The sequence below is a fragment of the Oncorhynchus kisutch genome, linkage group LG16 (assembly GCF_002021735.2).
Source record: "Oncorhynchus kisutch isolate 150728-3 linkage group LG16, Okis_V2, whole genome shotgun sequence".
Lineage (NCBI taxonomy): Eukaryota > Metazoa > Chordata > Actinopteri > Salmoniformes > Salmonidae > Oncorhynchus > Oncorhynchus kisutch.
The window spans coordinates 16113634-16140128 of record NC_034189.2 but is presented as its reverse complement, the minus strand read 5'-3'; the positions used below and the strand labels follow the sequence as shown (position 1 = coordinate 16140128).

At 44.1% G+C, this 26495-nt stretch overlaps 1 protein-coding gene across 1 annotated transcript in view; it reads left to right on the top strand.

The window, feature by feature from the left end:
* Positions 1-3869: 3869 nt before the first annotated feature.
* Positions 3870-26495, top strand: part of LOC109906210 (phosphofurin acidic cluster sorting protein 1) — a gene marked incomplete in the record, with an annotated part of 76271 nt that continues 53645 nt past the window's right edge. Inside the window, 1 exon segment of the mRNA XM_031791851.1 lies at positions 3870-4373. Within this exon segment, the coding sequence (XP_031647711.1) occupies positions 4219-4373 (155 nt within the window).

The window sequence follows — 26495 nt, the reverse complement described above, 5'->3', positions numbered from 1 at the left end:
TTTCCCTTTGTGCACGGGGGCATTGTCATGCTGAAACTGGAAAGGGCCTTCCCCAAACTGTTGCCACAAAGTTGGAAGCACAGAATCATCTAGAATGTCAATGTATGCTGTAGCATTAATATTTTCCTTCACTGGAACTAAGACTAGCCTGAACCATGAAAAACAGCCCCAGACCATTATTCCTCCTCCACCAAACTTTACAGTTGGCACAATGCATTCGGGCCGGTAGCGATCTCTGCATTCGGGCAGGTAGCGAACATGTTTCCACTTTACACCACCCCAGCCAACGCTTGGCATTGCGCATGGTGATCTTAGGCTTGTGTGCGGCTGCTCGGCCATGGAAACCCGAATCCACTAATTTGAAGGGCTGTCCACATACTTTTGTATTTATAGTCTCTCTTTGAATAGATCCAGTGCTTGACTTGGACTGAAATAGGTGGTGGTACTATTTATGTTTAGGGGCAGGAGCTCCACAATACTTTTGAGCTTATATTCTATAAGAGGAAAAGGCACTGAAGCAATAGAACATTTTCCGTGCGGGTACTCCACTCCGGTGAGCTCCTGCCCACGCCCAGCACCATTGACTAGATCTAGTCTAACACTGTTTCCTTACCACTTATTGGCAATCTGCTTCTGCATGGCAGGCGGTACCAGTGCATCAAGTCTGAAACCAACAGGCTCCTGAACAGCTTCTATCCCCAAGCCATAAGACTGCGAAATAGCTAACATAATGGCTACATGGACTGTCTGAGTTGACCCTTGTATTTTATTAGATTTTCTGTACTGTCTCTACACACACTCACACACCCCAACACACACATAACACGCACACACATTTATACTGACTCTACACAAACGCTCACATACATTCATAATTTACACTGCTGGTACTCTGTTTATCATATATCCTGATGCCTAGTCACCTTACCGCTATACATATCTCCCTCTATCACTCCAGTATCCCTGCACATTGTAAATATGGTATTGGAACTGACCCTGTATATAGCTTCTTACTTTCTCATGTTCTTCTTATTTCTCATTTGTATATATTTTGTGTAGTTTTGTTCTACCTTATGTTATTTTTAGTGTTACATTGATATTGATTACTACATTGTTGGGTTTAGATCTTGCAAGAACGGCATTTCACTGTACTTATGCACGTGACATTAAAGCTTGAAACTGATGTCGTCATGATAACAAGCGGAGCGGTGTAGTGGTGCCTGGAGAAATGGGTATAATCTCATTTTTCCTCAATGTTTTTAAACGGACCGCCTGGAGGAGGAAAGGCGCACTGTGTGAAAAATTATATGAGAAACAGTGACATACACTGAATGACCTAACATGATCAATCCTATAATGATCTTTCAGGCAGGCCAACCCAAGTTGTACTGTGCAGTAGGCCAATAGTAGACCAACTATTGAAACAGATCAACTGAGTCAGAAATTCACCGGTTTCAGATTTTCAAAGTCACTTTTATTTTTTACATAAAACGAACAAAATAGTATGTTCTAAGAGTCCATAACAATGCTTAAACCACACCAGGAGACCACTTTTGAATTAAGATTTTTTGGGGGGGGGGGGCGTTATCCTTTAATTCTAGCGTAAGGGCACCTAGCTAGCGCTACTGCTTGATTAGTGGTGTTTCTGTGGCACATGAGATTGTGTTTGCGAAAGAGATTGCCAATGTGTTGACGCAAATAATCACGATATGATTCTGACAGGTAGGCATAGGCTACTTTCTAGCTAGTTAACATTTAATAGAGATGGTTTTTAGTCAAGCCTTTCCATCTACCAGAAAACGGTTAGGCCTATCATTAGCATCGTTATATTTTTCATGTTCTGTAATTATTTGAAACCTGGACGTTTTACTTCATATTATGACGCATGTCTTACCTTGCTCCAAAATCCCACCATTGAGACGTGGAGGCAATGATTGTATCTTACTCACATGCGTTCTCCTGTTCTATTAGTTTTCTTTCAACATGCTTTCATTGTCTAGCAGCCAAAGGCATTATCCTAATCGTATTAGCAACCGATGATATTTGTTGTGTCTTTATTTCCCGCTTCTTTCTAACGGATTTTTCTATCTGTTCATCAAACCGATTTCGTGTACGGGTGCTCATTTTAGAACAGTTTTGGGAACAGACATTTTGGGACATTCACTCATAGGTCTACTGCCGAGTGTACATGGCTGGTACATTGATGCGCCTAAAATATGAATAAATAATAGTTTATCAACATTTTAAGTTAAACATTCCGATCTGTTCCACCAGCCGTATTAATTGATACGGGGTATACCTCCACTCCACTACTTTGATTCGTATCAGTGAGGATTCCGATGTGAGTATACGCAATGCCCACTTAAAGATAATTGGATATATGGCATATACCTGCTTATACCCTCCACTACACCACTGAACAAGCTCATTGCAAATGACAATTACGCATAGTGAAATTAATGAAAATAAATCCCACTACAAGCTGGTTCAAATCGTGATACGCGTGTGTCTGATTATCAAATGACAACACCTGAGTGATTCATATTCTAACCAGACAGTAGCCAGACTAGACTAAAATGGGCGCCACCCTTCCTTTGCAATAGGGCCTACATCAAAGCGCAGCACGTGCCCCAATCGCATGGTTAGTGCCGACGCGATAGACATAGCCTATATTATAGAGACACCATGAACATTCAATAACTCAGTAATAGGCATGGCCTAAGTCTACCTGAAGTAGCCTAGTACTGTAAGGGGGGGGGGGGGGGTAGTCAACATGTGCACAGTGAACATTTCTCAAGGTCGTGTGACGCAACGAAGTTGAGCTCATGTAGAGGCCTAACCGGTTTTGCATCCTAACATCTTTACTGCCGGCGCGATAGTATGTGGAGCCTATAATGGAGAAAGACCGTGAGTCACAAATGTTTACGTCCTAAATGGTACCCTATCACCTATATAAGCTAGTGCACGAGTTTTGACCAGGGCCCATAGGGCTTTGTCGGAAAGTAGGGCACTATGTAGGAAATAGGGTGACATTTGGGATGAACGGCTGGCCTATACTATCAGAAGCTAGTACTAACCTGGGCTGAGCTGATTAAATCCCTTTAGGGGTGGAATTTCCCCGCTCATTTGTTTTCGAATGGAGTACTTTTAAAACATCTCAAAACTAAATAGAATACCTCTAAGCATGCCATACTGGAGAAATTCATTGAATTCATCACTAGTCACACCTCTGAGGACAACATTTTTAAAGTTATCCATATGGTTGCAATCGATGAATGAGCTTGGAGAGAGGTGCCCTATAATAAAAAAAAACACAAACAAACATTCACATTGATTGATTAATCAATTTAGTTTTTTTTGACTGATAACAAAATACAATTTATTTATATATAGCTTTACCTGAGTGCTAATAATTTCTTAAATGAACCAACTTCTAACCTTTTAAAAGCAGAATGTTGAGGGAGGGCTTCTTATTACACTGTTATTATTATGTTCTCATATCTCTCTCTCACTCCCCCTCTCTCCCCCCCCTCCTCTCTCTCTCTCTCTCTCTCTCTCTCTCTCTCTCTCTCTCATCCCCCTCTCCCTCCCTCTCTCTCTCTCACCCTCCTCCCCCTCTCTCTCTCACCCCCCCTCTCCCCTCTCTCTCTCTCTCTCACCCCCCTCTCTCTCTCTCTCACCCCCTCTCTCTCTCTCTCTCTCTCTCTCTCTCACCTCCCTCTCTCTCTCACCCCCTCTCCCTCTCTCTCTCACCCCCCCTCTCCCTCTCTCTCACCCCCCCTCTCCCTCTCTCTCTCACCCCCCTCTCCCTCTCTCTCTCACCCTCTCTCTCTCTCCTGCAAAGGAATCGACGCGTAGGCTACGTCTTTAACAAGAGGCGTAGCTCTTTGCTCATGCACTGTGCTACTTGCCTTGGTTGAGAAATTTTTGCTTCCTGCATACACATCCAGAAACAAGTTGACAGAAAGAAAGAGGGTTCGCTCGCTGTGAAAGCCAGGACATTGACAGTAATGTTACCATCTAGTACAACCAAAATAATAGTTATTCTATTAGAGGAGAAGGATTAACTTTCGATTGCACGGACGAACATTTTTACACATTCACTAGCCAAACTGTTCACGCACACCGTAGGTTTTGCAACGAAGAGGCAGAGGGAAAAGAAGACAGGCTATTAAACCCGTTCGTTTGAAACCCTTTTTTAGCTAACATACCTCCGTGATGTCGGAGCGAGGAGGGCTCCCGCGGACTGGAGGTGCCCCCTCCCCGCACGTGCAGCCCTCCAAACCGGTCACGATCACCTCGAATCGCCCGGTCCACATGAACCTCTACGCCACCTGGGAAGTGGACCGCTCTTCGCCAAGCTGTGTGCCGAGGTAGGAGCATTCGAGTATGAGGAGATAGTTGCTTTTCTGCCTGTCTGTTGGTTTCTTGTTTGGTCCGTGTTTACACAAAGTAGCACCGTTTGCAGAAGGCATAAAGACGCCCCCTGTATGTGTTTACTTGTGATTTTACTACTAAAAACGCTCTTAAATTCTCTTTAGGTGGTTGACATAGGAGGCATGCATTGTTTTAGGTGTCTGAGCATGATAATGCATTGCCAACCTGCAATCTTGTTGTTGTCTTGTTTACCTGGTCTACCCAGACACGTAGCAATCATATATATAAGCTCGTCCACATTCTACTGAAGAGTCTTCTTGATATTCTCTAACAATGTATATTTGATGTACATTCCCCCTCAGGCACATGGTAGGCCTACTACTAGTTCTGTATGTCTCAGTAGGTCGTGGTATTTAGGGGGGAAATACCATATCAAATGCACCACTGGTCATTCAGGTGACATGGTTTACAGAAGAAAAAAACTGTTTAAAAAAACAAACTGTCTGTCTGGATGTATTTCATTTCTACAGTCCTTATCAATTGATGAGGTCGATTTTGCTGTTATAGAATCCTCTTTTTTGAGGGTTTATCCAGATAGGGGAGTGTGTATTAATCCCATGTAATGGAGCAGTAGGAAGAGTGGCCAGGAAAGCACACACCTAACATCGATCCATGCTTATTATGAACACATTCTCAAGATCCCTCTTTGTGTGTGTGTGTGTGTGTGTGTGTGTGTGTGTGTGCGTGTGTGTGTGTGTGTGTGTGTGTGTGTGTGTGTGTGTGTGTGTGTGTGTGTGTGTGTGTGTGTGTGTGTGTGTGCGTGTGTGTGTGCGTGTGTGTGTGTGTGTAGTTTAGAGGCCACTGTCTGCATCTTTCTTTCTCTATCTTTCTCTATTTTCATTCTCTCTCTCTCTGCTGTACTACAGTTTCTTATGCTATATGACACTTGATGTGCTCATTGGTATGTGTGTGTGTTTAAACATCTACCCTACCCCCTTCTCAATGGCCATATACAGCTCGTACAGAACTACACTGTCCTAGTAACATAACATTGGCCGATAGAAGGTTCACAGTGTGGACTAGAGGTAATGCTGCAACCTCTGGCACAGATGTTAAAGTAGTAACCTCCCTCCACAGCTAGCTAGAAATGTCGCAGTTGGAGCCATCCATTTGGAACCTTTTGTATAGTTCAATCGGTTCCCAAGTTGTCAAGCGGGCGGTTACGTGTGTTGGCGTAGCTCTTTGCTTATGCATTGTGCTACTTGCCTTGGTTGAGACGTTTTTTGCTTCCTGCATACACATCCAGAGACAAGTTGAGAGAAAGAAAGAGGGAGGTAGAGGACCCTGGTTCAAGCCCAGTCACAAGCAAGTTGAGGGAGGCAATGTTACATGCTAAGCTAGCACACTGACCCTGGCTATATCGGCATAGGTTTGTTACATGCTAAGCTAGCACACGGACCCTGGCTATATCGGCATAGGTTTGTTACATGCTAAGCTAGCACACTGACCCTGGCTATATCGGCATAGGTTTGTTACATGCTAAGCTAGCACACTGACCCTGGCTATATCGGCATAGGTTTGTTACATGCTAAGCTAGCACACTGACCCAGGCTATATCGGCATAGGTTCGAATCCGTTGACACAACCTCTCTCTATCTTTCCCCACGGTCATTCTCTCTCGCTATCTGTTCAATAAAACCTGGAAATCCCTTAAAATATATATCTAAAAAAAGAAGAATCATAGTAACTTCATTACCATATAATAACCATATCATAACCGTAGTGCAGAAACACTGATACCGAGATGCCAGTGCATGAGACAGGACTGGTAAAAGCGTCATCACATTGGGCTTTAGTACTGTGCTTTCTAATTATCCTTTTCAAAAAGCTTTAGAGCTTTGTTCATCTAGAACTAAAGCCTTTGAGTGTGCTTTGACGGTGTGCATTTCAGGATTTTTGTCAAGTGCTTCTTCGGGTTAAGTGTGTAGATGAGTTGTTCTCTAAAATATCCCATCTGTGTCCTTACTCTGTCACTTTGACGTCCTGTCTCGGACTATTACTAAGGCTAGAGAAGGTCTTGGTTGTTTTGGGAGGTTTGTTGACTATTTCATATTTCAGTGCATAGTGATGTCACCGTGCTGCATCTGCACAGCTTCATGCTTTAGCAGGTCGTGGTTCATCACCCCTTCTTCCATTTCACTGCAGAGAAACAGACCGGGAAGCAGAACTCTGAGAAATACACCCATTCTTTCTTTCTTTCTTTTCTTTCTTTCTCTCTTTCCATGAGGCAATCACTGATCTGACGCAATGCAGCCTAGATCATTAGACTGTGCTAGAGAATCCTGAGTTTCACCTGTCCAATCTTGTCAAATATGCAGGGGTGGAAGTAGAATTAATTTCTTCCTTGTACGGGACCTCCTTTATGTCCTTAAAAAAAATGTATGGGCTTGTCATAGTTTTCCATATAGAATCCCTATTCATTCAATAGGATCTCTGTGGGCCTAGTTGTAATTATGTTTTATTTAACTTTTAAAAATGTATTAGCTTTTACTGTGGCATAAACACAACCCTCATCGGATTGTCTAACAATCACTTCAAAGGGCTCCTGTACCAGGCCATGAGGCCAGAATTGTCATTAGGCCAGATTTTAGGAGTCCACTGCAGTCCGCGTGCGCCTCGGTGTCGGCCACTCGTCTCTGCCTTGGTGTTCTCATCGAACCACATCGCATTTTGGAGCGCAGGCTTTACCACCAGTTTTCAATGCCTCTGACATATTCAAAAGTTGTCTAATAGCCTACAGTTTTCTTGCCATTTTGTTTTGAATTATTGTGAATGGCTCATGTTTTACCGGTACGGCGTAACCCCCGAAATGTATTTTGTTGGGATGCCGTTCTGAAACATACCACCTTACCTTCACCCCTGGAGATATGTGGTCACTTCAAGGAAGGGAGGAGGTAAGAGCCATCACTTGTGTCTCAAGATAGGCCCAGGCTGTCTTGTCATTGTGATTGCTGCAGAAAACTGGATCATGAATTTCCTCACTGTAGAGGTTTGTAGCTGTAACCTCTTCCTGTTCCTGTCTACCCACAATTTGTGTGTTGTTTGCATTGACTAAAAGTGCCTCTGTGAGGTCAGTTCCAGAGTCAGCCTTTATTGCCACTTTACCATAGTGAACTATGCTGAAGGGGGAACTAAACTGGTCCTTGATCAGTATACACTACAGTAACCTACTTTCTCCAATTTACCATGTTTCTGCAGCGTCACAATCATCACCAGCGCTTGTCACCAACCATCTCATTTCACAGCTTTTTCGCCTCATTGACTTTCTTCAAACTCACACCCTGCGGGGGGGTGAAACAACATTTATTTTATTCCCAAACCAAATAATCCCAGTGACAAAAATAGCCTACCCTTCCTGCAATGTGTTTCAGCTGAACACCACCAAACCTTAAATGTAGCTGTTAATATAGCTCTGCTGTATGTGGCATTGAAATAATGAAACATTCCCATTACTAAGCGTGTTAGTCAGTTGTTGGAGTCAGTTCCAAATTACACCCCTTTCCCTACATAGCATACTACTTTTTAACAGCCCTATGGGCCCTGGTCAAAAGTAGTGCACTATATAGGGAATAGGGTACCACGTGGGACGCAGGCTGAGAGTTGACATAAGGGGATGGTTGGGATTCCTGCTCCTGCCGACTGAGTTGTTGAAGCACAAGGCCCTGGCATGAACCAAGGGAAATTCCTGTGACTCCAGCCCAGAGGACTGGAACGGAACGGACGGTTGGATGAGTTTTACTGCTGAGCTGTAGTCAACTCTGTCCCTCGTCGTAGCTGGGGCTGGAGCTGAGGTCTGTAGCTGAGGTCTGTAGCTGGGGCTGGAGCTGAGGTCTGTAGCTGAGGTCTGGGGCTGGGGCTGGAGCTGAGGTATGTAGCTGGGGCTGGAGCTGAGGTCTGTAGCTGAGGTCTGTAGCTGGGGCTGGAGCTGAGGTCTGTAGCTGGGGCTGGAGCTGAGGTCTGTAGCTGGGGCTGGAGCTGAGGTCTGTAGCTGGGGCCTGTAGCTGGGGCTGGAGCTGAGGTCTGTAGCTGGAGCTGAGGTCTGTAGCTGGGGCTGGAGCTGAGGTCTGTAGCTGGGGCTGGAGCTGAGGTTTGTAGCTGAGGTCTGTAGCTGGGGCTGGAGCTGGGGCTGGAGCTGAGGTCTGGAGCTGGGGCCTGTAGCTGGGGCTGGAGCTGAGGTCTGGAGCTGGGGCCTGTAGCTGGGGCTGGAGCTGAAGTCTGTAGCTGGGGTCTGTAGCTGGGGCTGGAGCTGGGTCTGTAGCTTTGGTCTGTAGCTGGGTCTGTAGTTGGAGCTGGGAGTAGAGCTGGGTCTGTAGTAGAGGTCGACCGTTTAATCGGAATGGCTGATTAATTAGGGCCGATTTCAAATTTTCATAACAATCGGAAATCAGTATTTTTGGACACCGATTTTTTAAAATTATTATTATTATTTTTTTACACCTTTATTTAATCTTTATTTAACGAGGCAAGTCAGTGAAGAACACATTCTTATTTTCAATGACGGCCTAGGAATGAGGCAGAACAACAGATTTTTACCTTGTCAGCTCGGGAGATTCAATCTTGCAACCTTACAGTTAACTAGACCAACGCTCTAACCACCTGCCTCACGAGGAGGCTGCCTGTTACGCGAATGTAGTAAGCCAAGGTAAGTTGCTAGCTAGAATTAAACTTATCTTATAAAAAACAATCAATCAACGACTGTCGTTGCTCCAATGTGTACTTAACCATAAACATCACTGCCTTTCTTAAAATCAATACACAAGTATATATTAGCTAAAAAAAATCCAGGTTAGCAGGCAATATTAACCAGGTGAAATTGTGTCACTTCTCTTGCGTTCATTGCACGCAGAGTCAGGGTATATGCAACAGTTTGGGCCGCCTGGCTCTTTGCAAACTAATTTGCCAGAATTTTACGTAATTATGACATAACATTGAAGGTTGTGCAATGTAACAGGAATATTTAGACTCATGGATGCCACCCGTTAGATAAAATACGGAACGGAATAAACGTTTTGTTTTCGAGGTGATAGTTTCCGGATTTGACCTAAGGCTCGTATTTCTGTGTGTTTATTATAGTGAAGTCTATCATTTGATATTTGATAGAGCAGTCTGACTGAGGGGTGGCAGCAGCAGCAGGCTCGTAATAGTCAAAGGTATATGGTTTATAGAGAAATAGTTTACGCGTTATAATTCCTGTTATAACTTGCGGCTGAACTAGAAAGGGGTTCCTTCGTTATTTTACCGTTCATGTCTTCCATAGAGAATGTCTTGATCTACTTCAGATAAGGTCTGTGTTTCGTGCTTAAACCGCCTCAGCGTTTTGATACCCCTGTGAATCTCACTAGGATAAGGTAACGTTTGTCAAAATATTTTCATAAGTCCACTTAGGAAGCAACACTGATTGACAATACATTTCACATGCTGTTGTGCAAATGGAATAGACAACAGGTGGAAATTATAGGCAATTAGCAAGACACCCCCAATAAAGAAGTGGTTCTGCAGGTGGTGACCACAGACCACTTCTCAGTTCCTATGCTTCCTGGCTGATGTTTTGGTCACTTTTGAATGCTGGCGGTGCTTTCACTCTAGTGGTAGCATGAGACCAAATCAAATCAAATTTATTTATATAGCCCTTCGTACATCAGCTGATATCTCAAAGTGCTGTACAGAAACCCAGCCTAAAACCCCAAACAGCAAGCAATGCAGGTGTAGAAGCATGGTGGCTAGGAAAAACTCCCTAGAAAGGCCAAAACCTAGGAAGAAACCTAGAGATGAACCAGGCTATGTGGGGTGGCCAGTCCTCTTCTGGCTGTGCCGGGTGGAGATTATAACAGAACATGGCCAAGATGTTCAAATGTTCATAAATGACCAGCATGGTCGAATAATAATAAGGCAGAACAGTTGAAACTGGAGCAGCAGCATGGCCAGGTGGACTGGGGACAGCAAGGAGTCATCATGTCAGGTAGTCCTGAGGCATGGTCCTAGGGCTCAGGTCCTCCGAGAGAGAGAAAGAGAGAATTAGAGAGAGCACACTTAAATTCACACAGGACACCGAATAGGACAGGAGAAGTACTCCAGATATAAGAAACTGGCCCTAGCCCCCCGACACATAAACTACTGCAGCATAAATACTGGAGGCTGAGACAGGAGGGGTCAGGAGACACTGTGGCCACATCCGAGGACACCCCCGGACAGGGCCAAACAGGAAGGCTATAACCCCACCTACTTTGCCAAAGCACAGCCCCCACACCACTAGAGGGATATCTTCAACCACCAACTTACCATCCTGAGACAAGGCTGAGTATAGCCCACAAAGATCTCCGCCACGGCACAACCCAAGGGGGGGGGGGGGGCACCAACCCAGACAGGATGATCACATCAGTGACTCAACCCACTCAGGTGACGCACCCCTCCCAGGGGCGGTATGAGAGAGCACCAGTAAGCCAGTGACTCAGCCCCTGTAATAGGGTTAGAGGCAGAGAATCCCAGTGGAAAAAGGGGAACCGGCCAGGCAAAGACAGCAAGGGCAGTTCGTTGCTCCAGAGCCTTTCCGTTCACCTTCCCACTCCTGGGCCAGACTACACTCAATTATATGACCCACTGAAGAGATGAGTCTTCAGTAAAGACTTAAAGGTTGAGACTGAGTTTGCGTCTCTGACATGGGTAGGCAGACCGTTCCATAAAAATGGAGCTCTATAGGAGAAAGCCCTGCCTCCAGCTGTTTGCTTAGAAATTCTAGGGACAATTAGGAGGCCTGCGTCTTGTGACCGTAGCGTACGTGTAGGTATGTACGGCAGGACCAAATCAGAGAGATAGGTAGGAGCAAGCCCATGTAATGCTTTGTAGGTTAGCAGTAAAACGTTGAAATCAGCCCTTGCTTTGACAGGAAGCTAGTGTAGGGAGGCTAGCACTGGAGTAATATGATCAAATATTTTGGTTCTAGTCAGGATTCTAGCCGCCGTATTTAGCACTAACTGAAGTTTATTTCGTGCTTTATCCGGGTAGCCGGAAAGTAGAGCATTGCAGTAGTCTAACCTAGAAGTGACAAAAGCATAGATAAATTTTTCTGCATCATTTTTGGACAGAAAGTTTCAGATTTTTGCAATGTTACGTAGATGGAAAAAAGCTGTCCTTGAAATGGTCTTGATATGTTCTTCAAAAGAGAGATCAGGGTCCAGAGTAACGCCGAAGTCCTTCACAGTTTTATTTGAGACGACTGTACAACCATTAAGATTAATTGTCAGATTCAACAGAAGATCTCTTTGTTTCTTGGGACCTAGAACAAGCATCTCTGTTTTGTCCGAGTTTAAAAGTAGAACGTTTGCAGCCATCCACTTCCTTATGTCTGAAACACATGCTTCTAGCGAGGGCAATTTTGGGGCTTCACCATGTTTCATTGAAATGTACAGCTGTGTGTCATCCGCATAGCAGTGAAAGTTAACATTATGTTTTCGAATGACATCCCCAAGAGGTAAAATATATAGTGAAAACAATAGTGGTCCTAAAACGGAACCTTGAGGAACACCGAAATTTACAGTTGATTTGTCAGAGGACAAACCATTCACAGAGACAAACTGATATCTTTCCGACAGATAAAATCTAAACCAGGCCAGAACTTGTCCGTGTAGACCAATTTGGGTTTCCAATCTCTCCAAAAGAATGTGGTGATCGATGGTATCAAAATCAGCACTAAGGTCTAGGAGCACGAGGACAGATGCAGAGACGGAGTCTACAACCCACACAAGTGGCTCAGGTAGTGCAGCTCATCCAGGATGGCACATCAATGCGAGCTGTGGCAAGAAGGTTTGCTGTGTCTGTCAGCGTAGTGTCCAGAGCATGGAGGCGCTACCAGGAGACAGGCCAGTACATCAGGAGACGTGGAGGAGGCCGTAGGAGGGCAACAACCCAGCAGCAGGACCGCTACCTCTGCCTTTGTGCAAGGAGGAGCACTGCCAAAGCCCTGCATAATTACCTCCAGCAGGCCACAAATGTGCATGCGTCTGCTCAAAGGGTCAGAAACAGACTCCATGAGGGTGGTATGAGGGCCCGACGTCCACAGGTGGGGGTTGTGCTTACAGCCCAACACCGTGTAGGACGTTTGGCATTTGCCAGAGAACACCAAGATTGGCAAATTCGCCACTGACGCCCTGTGCTCCTCACAGATGAAAGCAGGTTCACACTGAGCACATGTGACAGACGTGACAGAGTCTGGAGACGCCGTGGAGAACGTTCTGCTGCCTGCAACATCCTCCAGCATGACCGGTTTGGCGGTGGGTCTGTCATGGTGTGGGGTGGCATTTCTTTGGGCTAGAGCTGGGTCTGGAGATGGGTATGGAGCTGGGGCTAGAGCTGGGTCTGTAGCTGGGGCCTGGAGCTGTGGGTGGGTCTTGGGTAGTTAGCCTGGGTTGTCACTGTGTATGACGAGTGATACAGTAGCCATGTCCGATTCAAAACTGTTTCTCTAGCATGAGGCAGCTTGATGTACAGGTACCCCGCTGGAAAAGATGCTAGGCTATTGCAGTGATATCCACACCTGAAGCGGTGTCAATGACAAATACTAGCTGAATTAAGTAATATCATATGCTGTATGCTGCTGCTCCCTTGTGTTTTAATCAACCTGCACCACAACAGTGGGGACACAATAGGGTGTCGGCTACACTTGACCACATAGTCAGCTCCTGCCTAGCCCTGCCCTCAACACACACACGCACACACACACACAACCGATTAAGAAGGACTGGTGCTCTGCTCGGGGCACTGCTCGCTCTTCCGCTCAGATGAATGGTAGAGAGGTCTGATGTTTCACTTCGCGCTCCACTGTCATTCTCTTCTCTCCTTCATCCTCTACTCTTCTCTCCTTCGTCCTCTACTCTTCTCTCCTTCGTCCTCTACTCTTCTCTTCTTCATCCTCTACTCTTCTCTCCTTCATCCTCTACTCTTCTCTCCTTCATCCCTCTACTCTTCTGTCCTTCATCATCTACTCTTCTCTTCTTCATCATCTACTCTTCTCTCCTTCATCCTCTACTCTTCTCTCCTTCATCCCTCTACTCTTCTGTCCTTCATCATCTACTCTTCTCTTCTTCATTCTCTACTCTTCTCTCCTTCATCCTCTACTCTTCTCTCCTTCATCCTCTACTCTTCTCTCCTTCATCCTCTACTCTTTTCTCCTTCATCCTCTACGTGTCTCTCCTTCATCCTCTACTCTACTTCATCCTCTACTCTTCTCTCCTTCATCCTCTACGCTTCTCTCCTTCATCCTCTACTCTTCTCTCCTTCATCCTCTACTCTTCTCTCCTTCATCCTCTACTCTTCTCTCCTTCATCCTCTACTCTTCTCTCCTTCATCCTCTACTCTTCTCTCCTTCATCCTCTACGTGTCTCTCCTTCATCCTCTTCTCTCCTTCATTCTCTACTCTTCTCTCCTTTATCCTCTACTCTTCACTCCTTCATCCTCTTCTCTCCTTCATCCTCTACTCTCCTTCATCCTCTACTCTTCTCTCCTTCATCCTCTACTCTTCTCTCCTTCATCCTCTTCTCTCCTTCATCCTCTACTCTTCTCTCCTTCATCCTCTACTCTTCTCTCCTTCATCCTCTACTCTTCTCTCCTTCATCCTCTACTCTTCTCTCCTTCATCCTCTACGTGTCTCTCCTTCATCCTCTTCTCTCCTTCATTCTCTACTCTTCTCTCCTTTATCCTCTACTCTTCACTCCTTCATCCTCTTCTCTCCTTCATCCTCTACTCTCCTTCATCCTCTACTCTTCTCTCCTTCATCCTCTACTCTTCTCTCCTTTGTTCTCTTCTCTCCTTCTCTCCTTCATCCTTTACTCTTCTCTTCTTCATCCTCTACTCTTCTCTTTAAAGTGTACACTCATTCCCTTCCCTCCTAATGGCTGTAAAAGGAATGCTTACATCAGTTCATTGTGTTTAGCTAAAGCTTTTATGGGTAGTGAGCAAGTGTACACTCCTAGGATAAGGTTAGAGAATGGGACTGTATCTCTACTCGGTGTGGTTTGGCGCTGGTGAACAGTAGACGTGATAGGAGACTGTCTGGTTGAGTTTATACCATGTAGACGGTAATGCTGCTGTATGCTGAGATCACTGTTTCCGTTGGGGAAATGTGTCGCCAGTCATTTGACCGGCAGCATTTTAATTTGCCAGACATTTGAGATATGTACCGGACCCATATGTGTTGGGTGCGTAACCTGACTAGGGCGTCCACCCACGGTGCTCAGAATGACACAAATCACATTTACATTATGGATTCATATTAACAGAACATGCTCGTCCAGGACGCAACGACGTGCGGTCCTTCTTACCCAATTCTGATGCTCACTTTGAACATGTACTTTTCCTTAGCCAACAAGAAGAGTAATGAACAGCAAAATCACTAGGTTGTTATTTCAATCTACTGTCCCCCGTTTTAGAAAAATCTACCTATTGTATTGTATTGTATTTGTATTTAGTATGGTTACCCATTAGTTCCTGCCAAAGCAGCAGCTACTCTTCCTGGGGTCCAGCTAAATTAAGGCAGTTTATACCATTTTAAAAACATTACAATACATTCACAGATTTCACAACACACTGTGTGCCCTCAGGCCCCTAATCCACCACAACCACATATCTACAGTACTAAATCCATGTGTATTTATAGTGCGTATGTTATTGTGTGTGTGTGTGTGTCTGTCTGTGCCAATGTTTGTGTTGCTTCACAGCCCCCACTGTTCCATAAGGTGTTTATTTCTAAGTTTTTTAAATCTCACATTACTGTTTGCGTCAGTTACTTGATGTGGAATAGAGTTCCATGTCGTCATGGCTCTATGTAGTACTGTGTGCCTCCCATAGTCTGTCTGGACTTGGGGACTGTGAAGAGACCTCTTGTGGCATGTCTTGTGGGGTATGCATGGGTGTCCAAGCTGTGTGCCAGTAGTTTAGACAGACAGCTCGGTGCATTCAACATGTCAATACCTCTCATATATAAAAGTAGTGATGAAGTCAGTCTGTCCTCCACTTTGAGCCATGAGAGATTGACATGAATATCATTAATATTAATTTTCCTAAGTCCCTCTTTGACGCACCTGAACACACTACTGAACAGTAGTCAAGGTGTGACTAAACCAGGGCCTGTAGGACCTGTCTTGTTGATAGTGTTGTTAAGAAGGCAGAGTAGCGCTTTATTGTGGACAGACTTCTCCCCATCTTAGCTACTGTTGTATCCATATGTTTTGACCATGACAGTTTACAGTCCAGCATTACTCCAAGCAGTTTAGTCACCTCAACCTGCTCAATTTCCACATTATTTATTACAAGATTTAGTTAAGTAGTTAGTGAGTGTTTTGTCCCAAATACAATGCTTTTAGTTTTAGAAATATTTAGTACTAACTTTTTACTTGCTACCCACTCTGAAACTAACTGCAGCTCTTTGTTGAGTGTTGCAGTCATTTCAGTCACTGTAGTGGCTGACGTGTATAACGTTGGTCAGCTTTTCGACAAAGAAACAGCCTTATTCCAAACAGACTGGGGCAGTTGTGGGCCATTCATACAAATTCATACAACCTGTAGGCCTAGGATACATATTAAATGTAAAAAATACATGTTAAAAAGCAGTGAGTCTGATGCAACCGATCAGAACGTTCAGCTTATAATGGTGATAAACTATTCTTTCTTCACATTATAAGCGCAGCAATGTGCACAAGGCAGTAGACTACACAGGAATGTTGGTTCCGTGATGCACCTAGCGGGAAAACACTGTTGTCAAAAGGGCACTGCACATGCCAGTGGTTTCATGTGACAGAGATTAAAATATATGTTAGAAATTTAGGGGAGATCTAATATGCAACAACTAACATGGGTTTGCCTCCACGGAAATATTTGCTTCCACGGAAAAGGTCTAATTTTGTCTAGGCTACTTTGAAGCAAGGTAAAACACGCCTCAAAATATGGAGTAAAACATTCAGGTTCCAAACAATTAAGTACACTATATATACAAAAGTATGTGGACACCCCCTCAAATGAGTGGAATCGGCTATTTCAGCCACACCTGTTGCTGACAGGACACAGCCATGCAATCTTCATAGACAAATATTGGCAGTAGAATGACCTTACTGAAGAACTCAGTGACTTTCAGTGTGGCACCTTCATATAATGCCACTTTTCCAACAAGTCAGTTTATCAAATTTCTGCCCTGCTAGAGCTTCTCTGAATAACTGTAAGTGCTGTTATTGTGAAGTGGAAAGTCTACGAGCAACAACGGCTCAGCCACGAAGTCGTAGGCCACACAAGCTCACAGAACGGGACCGCAGAGTGCTGAAGCGTGTAGCGCGTAAAACTTGTTTGTCCTCGGTTGCAACACTCACTACCGAGTTCCAAACTGCCTCTGGAAGCAACGTCAGCACAATAACTGTTTGTCGAGATCTTAATGAAATGGGTTTCACACAAGCCTAAGATCACCATGTGCAATGCCATGCGTCGACTGGAGTGGTGTAAAGCTTTGGACTTGTTCTCTGAAGTGATGAATCACGCTTAAACATCTGGCAGTTCGACGGACAAATCTAGGTTTGGCGGAAGCCAGGAGAACGCTACCCGCCAGAATGCATAGTGCAAACTGTAAACTTTAGTGGAGGAGGAATAATGGTCTGGGGCTGGTTTTCATGGCTTGGCCCATTGGTTCCAGTGAAGGGAAATCTTAACGCTACAGCATACATTTACATTCTAGATGATTCCAATGTTGTGGCAAAGTTTTGGGGAAGGCCCTTTCCTGTTTCAGCATGACAATGCCCCTGTGCACAATCAGTGTGGAAGAACTTGACTAGCCTGCACAGAGCCCTGACATCAACCCCATCGAACACCTTTGAGATGAATTGGAATGCTGACTGCGAGCCAGGCCTAATCGCCCAACATCAGTGCCCGACCTCACTAATGCTCTTGTGGCTGAATGGAAGCAAGTCCCGTAGTAATGTTCCAACAAGCCTTCCCAGAAGAGTGGAGGCTGTTACAGCAGCAAAGGGTGGGACCAACTCCATATTAATGCCCATGATTTTGTAATGAGTTGTTCAATGGCCATGTAGTGTATATGTTTTCAAAATGCATACTGCCTCCAGCTCATACTGCCTCCAGCTCATACTGCCTCCACCTCATACTGCCTGCCTCCAGCTCATGCTGCCTCCACCTCATACTGCCTGCCTCCAGCTCATTGTAAAGTGGTGTGTGACGTGCTGATGCATTTCCTGTTTGAGATGCTTTGGCAGCAGCTCTTGCTGTCTGACAGATTTTCCGCTCAAAGGCTCTGTAATCGTGTGATAAATATGATACAGTTGAAGTCAGAAGTTCACAAACACTTAGGTTGGAGTCATTAAAACTCGTTTTTCAACCACTCCACACATTTCTTGTTAACAAAACTATAGTTTTGGCAATTCTGTTCGGACATATACTTTGTGCATGACACAAGTCATTTTTCCAACAATTGTTTACAGACAGATTATTTCACTTATAATTAACTGTATCACAATTCCAGTGGGTCAGAGGTTTACATACACTAAGTTGACTGTGCCTTTTAAAAGCTTGTGTTTTGTCTCCTAGAGATTAACGTACTTTGGTGCGAAAAGTGCAAATCAATCCCTCAACAACAGCAGAGGACCTTGTGAAGATGCTGGAGGAAACGGGTACAAAAGTATCTATATCCACAGTAAAAAAAGAGTCCTATATCAACATAATCTGAAAGGCCGCTCAGCAAGGAAGAAGCCACTGCTCCAAAACCGCCATTAAAAAAATCCAGACTACGGTTTGCAACTGCATATGGTGGGGACAAAGATACTACTTTTTGGATAAATGTCCTCTGGTCTGATGAAACAAAAATAGAACCTTTTGGCGATAATTACCATTGTTATGTTTGGAGGAAAAAGGGGGAGGCTTGCAAGCCGAAGAACACCATCCCAACCATGAAGCAGGGGGGTGGCAGCATCATGCTGTGGGTGTGCTTTGCTGCAGGAGGGACTGGTGCACTTCACAAAATAGATGGCATCATGAGGGGGGAAAATTATGTGGATATATTGAAGCAACATCTCAAGACATCAGTCAGGAAGTTAAAGCTTGGTCGCAAATGGGTCTTCCAAATGGACAATGACCCCAAGCATACTTCCAAAGTAGTGGCAATATGGCTTAAGGATAACAAAGTCAAGGTATTAGAGTGGCCATCACAAAGCCCTGACCTCAATCCTATAGAACATTTGTGGGCAGAACTGAAAAATCGTGTGCGAGCAAGAAGGCCTACAAACCTGACTCAGTTACACCAGCTCTGTCAGGAGGAATGGGCCAAAATTCACCCAACTTATTGAGGGAAGCTTGTAGAAGGGTACCCGAAACGTTTTACCCAAGTTAAACCATTTAAAGGCAATGCTACCAAATACTAATTGGGTGTATGTAAACTGAATAGTGTGATGAAATAAATAAAAGCTGAAATAAATAATTATCTCTACTATTATTCTGACATTTCACATTCCTAAAATAAAGTGGTGATCCTAACTGTCACGTTCTGACCTTTATTTCCTTTCTTTATCTTTATTCAGTATGGTCAGGGCGTGAGTTGGGGTGGGCAGTCTATGTTTGTTTTTCTATGTTTGGTTTCTGTTTCGGCCCAGTATGGTTCTCAATCAGAGGCAGGTGTCGTTAGTCTAACGAAGAGGCTGAAATCTGCCGTTACAAACTGACCTAAAACAGGGATTTTTTACTAGGATTAAATGTCAGGAATTGTGAAAAACTGAGTTTAAATGTATTTGGCTAAGGTGTATGGAAACTTCCAACTTCAACTGTACATAAAGAATATACTGTACACAGGTGTCAATTGAATTATTCCGCTAAATTATGCAAATTACCTATAGACTGAAAAACATGACCAGTCAAATATATTTCCATCGACTGGTATTTCCATAAATGAATATGCAAAAAAAGCATTATTTCGTAATGGGACTTCTTCTCCCGGACAATTGACCTGCGCCAATTTTATTAATCAGCCTTTAAAAATAAAACAGTCCAAAAGCCAGCTATCACCGGCTAATGGTAACCCTGGCTGAGTTGTAGGGTTGTTAATGTAGAGGTTTTTGTGGTGGATTGCTTTTGTCCTCACCAGATCTGTGTGTGTGTGTGTGTGTTCAGTTCATTGCTTCTGAAAGAGATCTCATTACTGTGGAATCCTATCCTCTCATCTGGCAGAGGCCCACAACTGTGTGTTATGTTGTGTGTGTGTGTGTGTGTGTGTGTGTGTGTGTGTGTGTGTGTGTGTGTGTGTGTGTGTGTGTGTGTGTGTGTGTGTGTGTGTGTGTATGATACAGTTACAGGACATACAACAGTACTCTGTGAGAGAGTCCAGTATAATAAATGTTCATTACTAACACTGACTCACAGCAAAGTTGAAACACTGTGATACGGTCAGTCGGTTACATTATACACACTACCAGTCAAACGTTTGGACACATCTACTCATTCAAGGGTCTATTCATTGGAGAATAATAGTGAAGACATCAAAACATCTAAACTATATGGAATCATGTAGTAACCAAAAAAGTGTTAAACAAATCAAAATATATTTTTGATTTTAGATTCTTCAAATAGCCACCCTTTGCTTTGATGACAGCGTTGCACACTCTTGGCATTATCTCAACCAGCTTCACCTGGAATGCTTTTCAAACTGTCTTGAAGGAGTTCCCACATATGCTGAGCACTCATTGCCTGCTTTTCCTTCACTCTGCAGTCCAACTCATCCCAAACCATCTCAGTTGGGTTGAGATCGGGTGATTGTGGAGGCCAAGTCATCTGATGCAGCACTCCATCACTCTCCTTCTTGGCCAATAGCCCTTACACAGCCTGGAGGTGTGGTTTGGGTCATTATCCTGTTGAAAAACAAATTGTAGTCCCACTAAGCGCAAACCAGATGGGATGTCGGATCGCTGCAGAATGCTGTGGTAGCCATGCTGGTTAAGTGTGCCTTGAATTCTAAATAAATCGCTGACAGTGTCACCAGCAAAGCATCCCCACACTATAACACCTCCTCCATGTTTTACGGTGGGAACCACACATGCGGAGATCATCCGTTCACCTACTCTGCGTCTCACAAAGACACAGCGGTTGGAACCAAAAATCTCAAAATTGGACTCATCAGACCAAAGGACAGATTTCCACCAGTCTATTGTCCATTGCTTGTGTTTCTTGGTCCAAGCAAGTCTCTTCTTCTTATTGGTGTCCTTTAGTAGTGGTTCCTTTGTAGCAAATCGACCATGAAGGCCTGATTCACACAGTCCCCTCTGAACAGTAGATGTTGAGATGTGTCTGTTAAAATAAAATTTTTACTTGAACTCTGTGAAGCATTTATTTGGGCTACAATTTCTGAGGCTGGTAACTCTAATGAACTTATCCTCTGCAGCAGAGGTATCTCTCGGTCTTCCATTCCTGTGGCGGTCCTCATGAGAGACAGTTTCATCATAGCGCTTGGTTTTTGAGACTTCCGTTGAAGAAACTTACGTATTGACTGTCTTAAAGTAATGATGGACTGTCGTTTCTCTTTGCTTATTTGAGCTGTTCTTGCCACAATATCGATTTGGTATTTTACCCAATAGGGCTATCTTCTGTATACCCCCCTACCTTGTCACAACACAACTGATTGGCTCAAATGCATTAAGAAGGGCAGAAATTCCACAAATTAACGTTTAACAAGGCACACCTGTTAATTGAAATGCATTCCATGTGACTACCTCATGAAGCTGGTTGAGAGAATGCCAATAGTGTGCAAAGCTGTCATCAAGGCAAGGATAGTATAACCAACACACACACACACACACACACACACACACACACACACACACACAAGGCTGGTCACACTATATGCCATCCTCTCACAGTGTAGCTCTAAACAGGATTAGACGGGTGCTCTGGACATTAATCTCTAATCGCTTTAATGAAAGGCCATGAAGTGTGTGTGCGTGATAGCCTAGCGTTTATAGCGTTCGAATACCCGAGCCGGCAAGGTGAAAAATCTGTTGATGTGCCCTTGAGCAAGGCACTTAACCCTAATTTGCTCCAGGGGCACTGTACTACTATGGCTGATTCTGTAAAACCTTTCACTGCACCTCTCCGGAGTATGTGACAATAAAACATATATTTAAACAAATATTTTTTATTAACACCAGACTGAGAGAAGACAATAGCTCCCTTGTTAATCCCACCTTGACTCACTCAACAAAACAGCACGAGGACCAGAGTCAGTCTTATTGACATACATATAGAACAACACACACATCCTCTCTCAATTCAATTTCAATTCAGGGCTTTATTGGAATGGGAAACATGTTTACATTGCCAAAGCAAGTGAAATAGATAAACTAAAGTTTATTAAACAATAACAAATTGACAGTAAACATTACTCTCTCAATTTAAATGGCTTTATTTGCATGGGAAACATAGAGTGGGGAGAACATTATATGATCCACTGCCGATTTAGCAGGTTTTCCTACTTACAAAGCATGTAGAGGTCTGTAATTTTTATCATAGGTACACTTCAACTGTGAGAGACAGAATCTAAAACAAAAATCCAGAAAATCACATTGTATGATTTTTAAGTAATTAATTAGCATTTTATTGCATGACGTAAGTATTTGATCACCTACCAACCAGTAAGAATTCCAGCTCTCACAGACCTGTTAGATTTTCTTTAAGAATACAATGTGATTTTCTGGATTTTTGTTTTAGATTCCGCCTCTCACAGATGAAGTGTACCTATGATAAAAAAATTTACAGACCTCTACATGCTTTGTAAGTAGGAAAACCTGCAAAATCGGCAGTGTATCAAATACTTGTTCTCCCCACTGTATGTTTACATTGCCGGAGCAAGTGAAATAGATAATAAACAAAAGTGAAATCAAATCAAATGTATTTATATAGCCCTTCGTACATCAGCTGATATCTCAAAGTGCTGTACAGAAACCCAGCCTAAAACCCCAAACAGCAAGCAATGCAGGTGTAGAAGCACGGTGGCTAGGAAAAACTCCCTAGAAAGGCCAAAACCTAGGAAGAAACCTAGAGAGGAACCAGGCTATGTGGGGTGGCCAGTCCTCTTCTGGCTGTGCCGGGTGGAGATTATAACAGAACATGGCCAAGATGTTCAAATGTTCATAAATGACCAGCATGGTCGAATAATAATAAGGCAGAACAGTTGAAACTGGAGCAGCAGCACAGTCAGGTGGAAGTTGAAACTGGAGCAGCAGCATGGCCAGGTGGACTGGGGACAGCAAGGAGTCATCATGTCAGGTAGTCCTGGGGCATGGTCCTAGGGCTCAGGTCCTCCGAGAGAGAGAAAGAAAGAGAGAAGGAGAGAACGCACACTTAGATTCACACAGGACACCGAATAGGACAGGAGAAGTACTCCAGATATAACAAACTGACCCCAGCCCCCCGACACATAAACTACTGCAGCATAAATACTGGAGGCTGAGACAGGAGGGGTCAGGAGACACTGTGGCCCCATCCGAGGACACCCCCGGACAGGGCCAAACAGGAAGGATATAACCCCACCCACTTTGCCAAAGCACAGCCCCCACACCACTAGAGGGATATCTTCAACTTACCAACTTACCAACCATCCTGGGCTGAGTATAGCCCACAAAGATCTCCGCCACGGCACAACCCAAGGGGGGGGGGGGGGGGGGCGCCAACCCAGACAGGATGACCACAACAGTGAATCAACCCACTCAGGTGACGCACCCCCTCCAGGGACGGCACGAGAGAGCCCCAGCAAGCCAGTGACTCAGCCCCTGTAATAGGGTTAGAGGCAGAGAATCCCAGTGGAAAGAGGGGAACCGGCCAGGCAGAGACAGCAAGGGCGGTTCGTTGCTCCAGAGCCTTTCCGTTCACCTTCCCACTCCTGGGCCAGACTACACTCAATCATATGACCCACTGAAGAGATGAGTCTTCAGTAAAGACTTAAAGGTTGAGACCGAGTTTGCGTCTCTGACATGGGTAGGCAGACCGTTCCATAAAAATGGAGCTCTATAGGAGAAAGCCCTGCCTCCAGCTGTTTGCTTAGAAATTCTAGGGACAATTAGGAGGCCTGCGTCTTGTGACCGTAGCGTACGTGTAGGTATGTACGGCAGGACCAAATCAGAGAGATAGGTAGGAGCAAGCCCATGTAATGCTTTAGAAGAAATAATCAAAAATGAACTGTAAAAATTAAATGAGTAGAGACATTGAAAATGTCATATTATGTACACATAGTTGAAGTACAAGAGGGAAACCGAATTAACATAAATATGGGTTGTATTTACAATGGTGTTTGTTCTTCACTGGTTGCACTTTTGTTGTGGCAACAGGTCACAAATATTGCTGCTGTGATGGAACACTGTTGTAATTCACCCAATCGATAGTGCATTCGGAAAGTATTCAGAACCCTTGACTTCTTTCATATTTTGTTACGTTACAGCCTTATTCTAAAATGTAATACATGTTTTCCCCTCATCAATCTACCCACAATCCCCCATAATAACAAAGCAAAAACAGGTTTTTAGACATTTTTGCAAATTTATGTAAAATAATAATCTGAAATATTTTATTTAGTCAGCCACCAATTGTGCAAGTTCTCCCACTTAAAAAGATGAGAAAGGCCTGTAATTCATCATAGGTACACTTCAACTATGACAGACAAAATGAGAAAAGAAATCCAGAAAATCACATTGTAGGATTTTTAATGAATTTATTTGCAAATTATGGTGGAAAATAAGTATTTGGTCAATAATACAAGTTTATCTCAATACTTTGTTATATACTCTTTGTTATTTACACGTTTTCTGTAAGTCTTCACAAGGTTTTCACACACTGTTGCTGGTATTTTGTCCCATTCCTCCATGCAGATCTCCTCTAGAGCAGTGATGTTTTGGGGCTGTTGCTGGGCAACACGGATTTTCAACTCCCTCCAAAGATTGTCTATGGGGTTGAGATCTGGAGACTGGCTAGGCCACTCCAGGACCTTGAAATGCTTCTTACGAAGCCACTCCTACGTTGCCCGGGCGGTGTGTTTGGGATCATTGTCATGCTGAAAGACCCAGCCACGTTTCATCTTCAATGCCCTTGCTGATAGGAGGTTTTCACTCAAAATCTCACGATACATGGCCCCATTCATTCTTTCCTTTACAGTCGTCCTGGTCCCTTTGCAGAAAAACAGCCCCAAAGCATGATGTTTCCACATGCTTCACAGTAGGTATGGTGTTCTTTGGATGCAACTCAGCATTCTTTGTCCTCCAAACACGACGAGTTGAGTTTTTACCAAAAAGTTATATTTTGGTTTCATCTGACCATATGACATTCTCCCAATCTTCTTCTGGATCATCCAAATGCTCTCTAGCAACCTTCAGACGGGCCTGGACATGTACTGGCTTAAGCAGGGAGATACGTCTGGCACTGCAGCATTTGAGTCCCTGGCGGCGTAGTGTGTTACTGATGGTAGGCTTTGTTACTTTGGTCCCAGCTCTCGGCAGGTCATTCACTAGATCCCCCCCGTGTGGTTCTGGGATTTTTGCTCACCGTTCTTGTGATCATTTTGACACCACAGGGTGAGATCTTGCGTGGAGCCCCAGATCGAGGGAGATTATCAGTGGTCTTGTATGTCTTCCATTTCCTAATAATTGCTCCCACAGTTGATTTCTTCAAACCAAGCTGCTTACCTATTGCAGATTCAGTCTTCCCAGCCTGGTGCAGGTCTACAATTTTGTTTCTGGTGTCCTTTGACAGCTCTTTGGTCTTGGCCATAGTGGAGTTTGGAGTGTGACTGTTTGAGGTTGTGGACAGGTGTCTTTTATACTGATAACAAGTTCAAACAGGTGCCAGGACAGAGGAGCCTCTTAAAGAAGAAGTTACAGGTCTGTGAGAGCCAGAAATCTTGCTTGTTTGTAGGTGACCAAATACTTATTTTCCACCATAATTTGCAAATAAATTCAATAAAAATCCTACAATGTGATTTTCTGGATTTTTTTTCTCATTTTGTCTGTCATAGTTGAATTGTACCTATGATAAAAATTACAGGCCTCTCATCTTTTTAAGTGGGAGTACTTGCACAATTGGTGGCTGACTAAATACTTTTTTGCCCCACCGTAAGTATTCAGACACTTTGCTATGAGACTTGAAATTGAGTTCAGGTGCATCCTGTTTCCATTGATAATCCTTAAGATGGTTATATAACTTGATTGGAATCCACCTGTGGTAAATTCAATTGATTCGACATTATTTTGGAAAGGCACACACCTGTCGATATAAGGTCCCACAGTTGACAGTTCATGTCAGAGCAACAGGGCCATGAGGTCAAAATAATTGGAGTCTGGAGCATTGAAGGTCCCCAAGAATACAATGGATTCCATCATTCTGAAATGGAAGAAGTTTGGAACGACCAAGACTCTTACAAGAGCAGACCACCCGGCCAAACTGAACAATCGGGAGAGAAGGGCCTTAGTCAGGGAGGTGACCAAGAACCCAGTCACTCTGACAGAGCTCCAGAGCTTCAGAGCTTCCTCTGTTTAGATGGGAGAACCTTCCTGAAGGACAAACATCTCAACAGCATTCCACCAATCAGGCCTTTATGATAGCCTGGCCAGAGGGAAGACATTCCTCAGTAAAAGGCACACACAGCCTGCTTGGAGTTTGGAGGAAACCTGGCTCCATCGCTACGGTAAAGCATGCTGGTGGCGGCATCTTGCTGTTTTTCTTAATAAGTTAGGGAGGAAGAGGACAGAGTTTTAGTTTCCTGGGGTTTGAATGGTGTGGTGTGCACTAATGCTTCGCAGCCAGGTGTGGAGGAGGCACTGTCATTATGGCGTGGATTCAGATGTGTTCCTGAGAATGGAGTTAAGGTGGAGAAGGTTCTACTCGCAGTCGGCAAACAGGAAGCAGCTGAATTTATACATTCCGCATCCTTCGACTAGGGTGGTAGTTGCGAATCTGCCTCCGTCTATTACAGATGAACACATCTGTAGAGCTGAGTCGTTTTGGTAAGTTTGCTAGCAGTTTTCATGTACTGTCAGCAGGGTTTGAGGCAT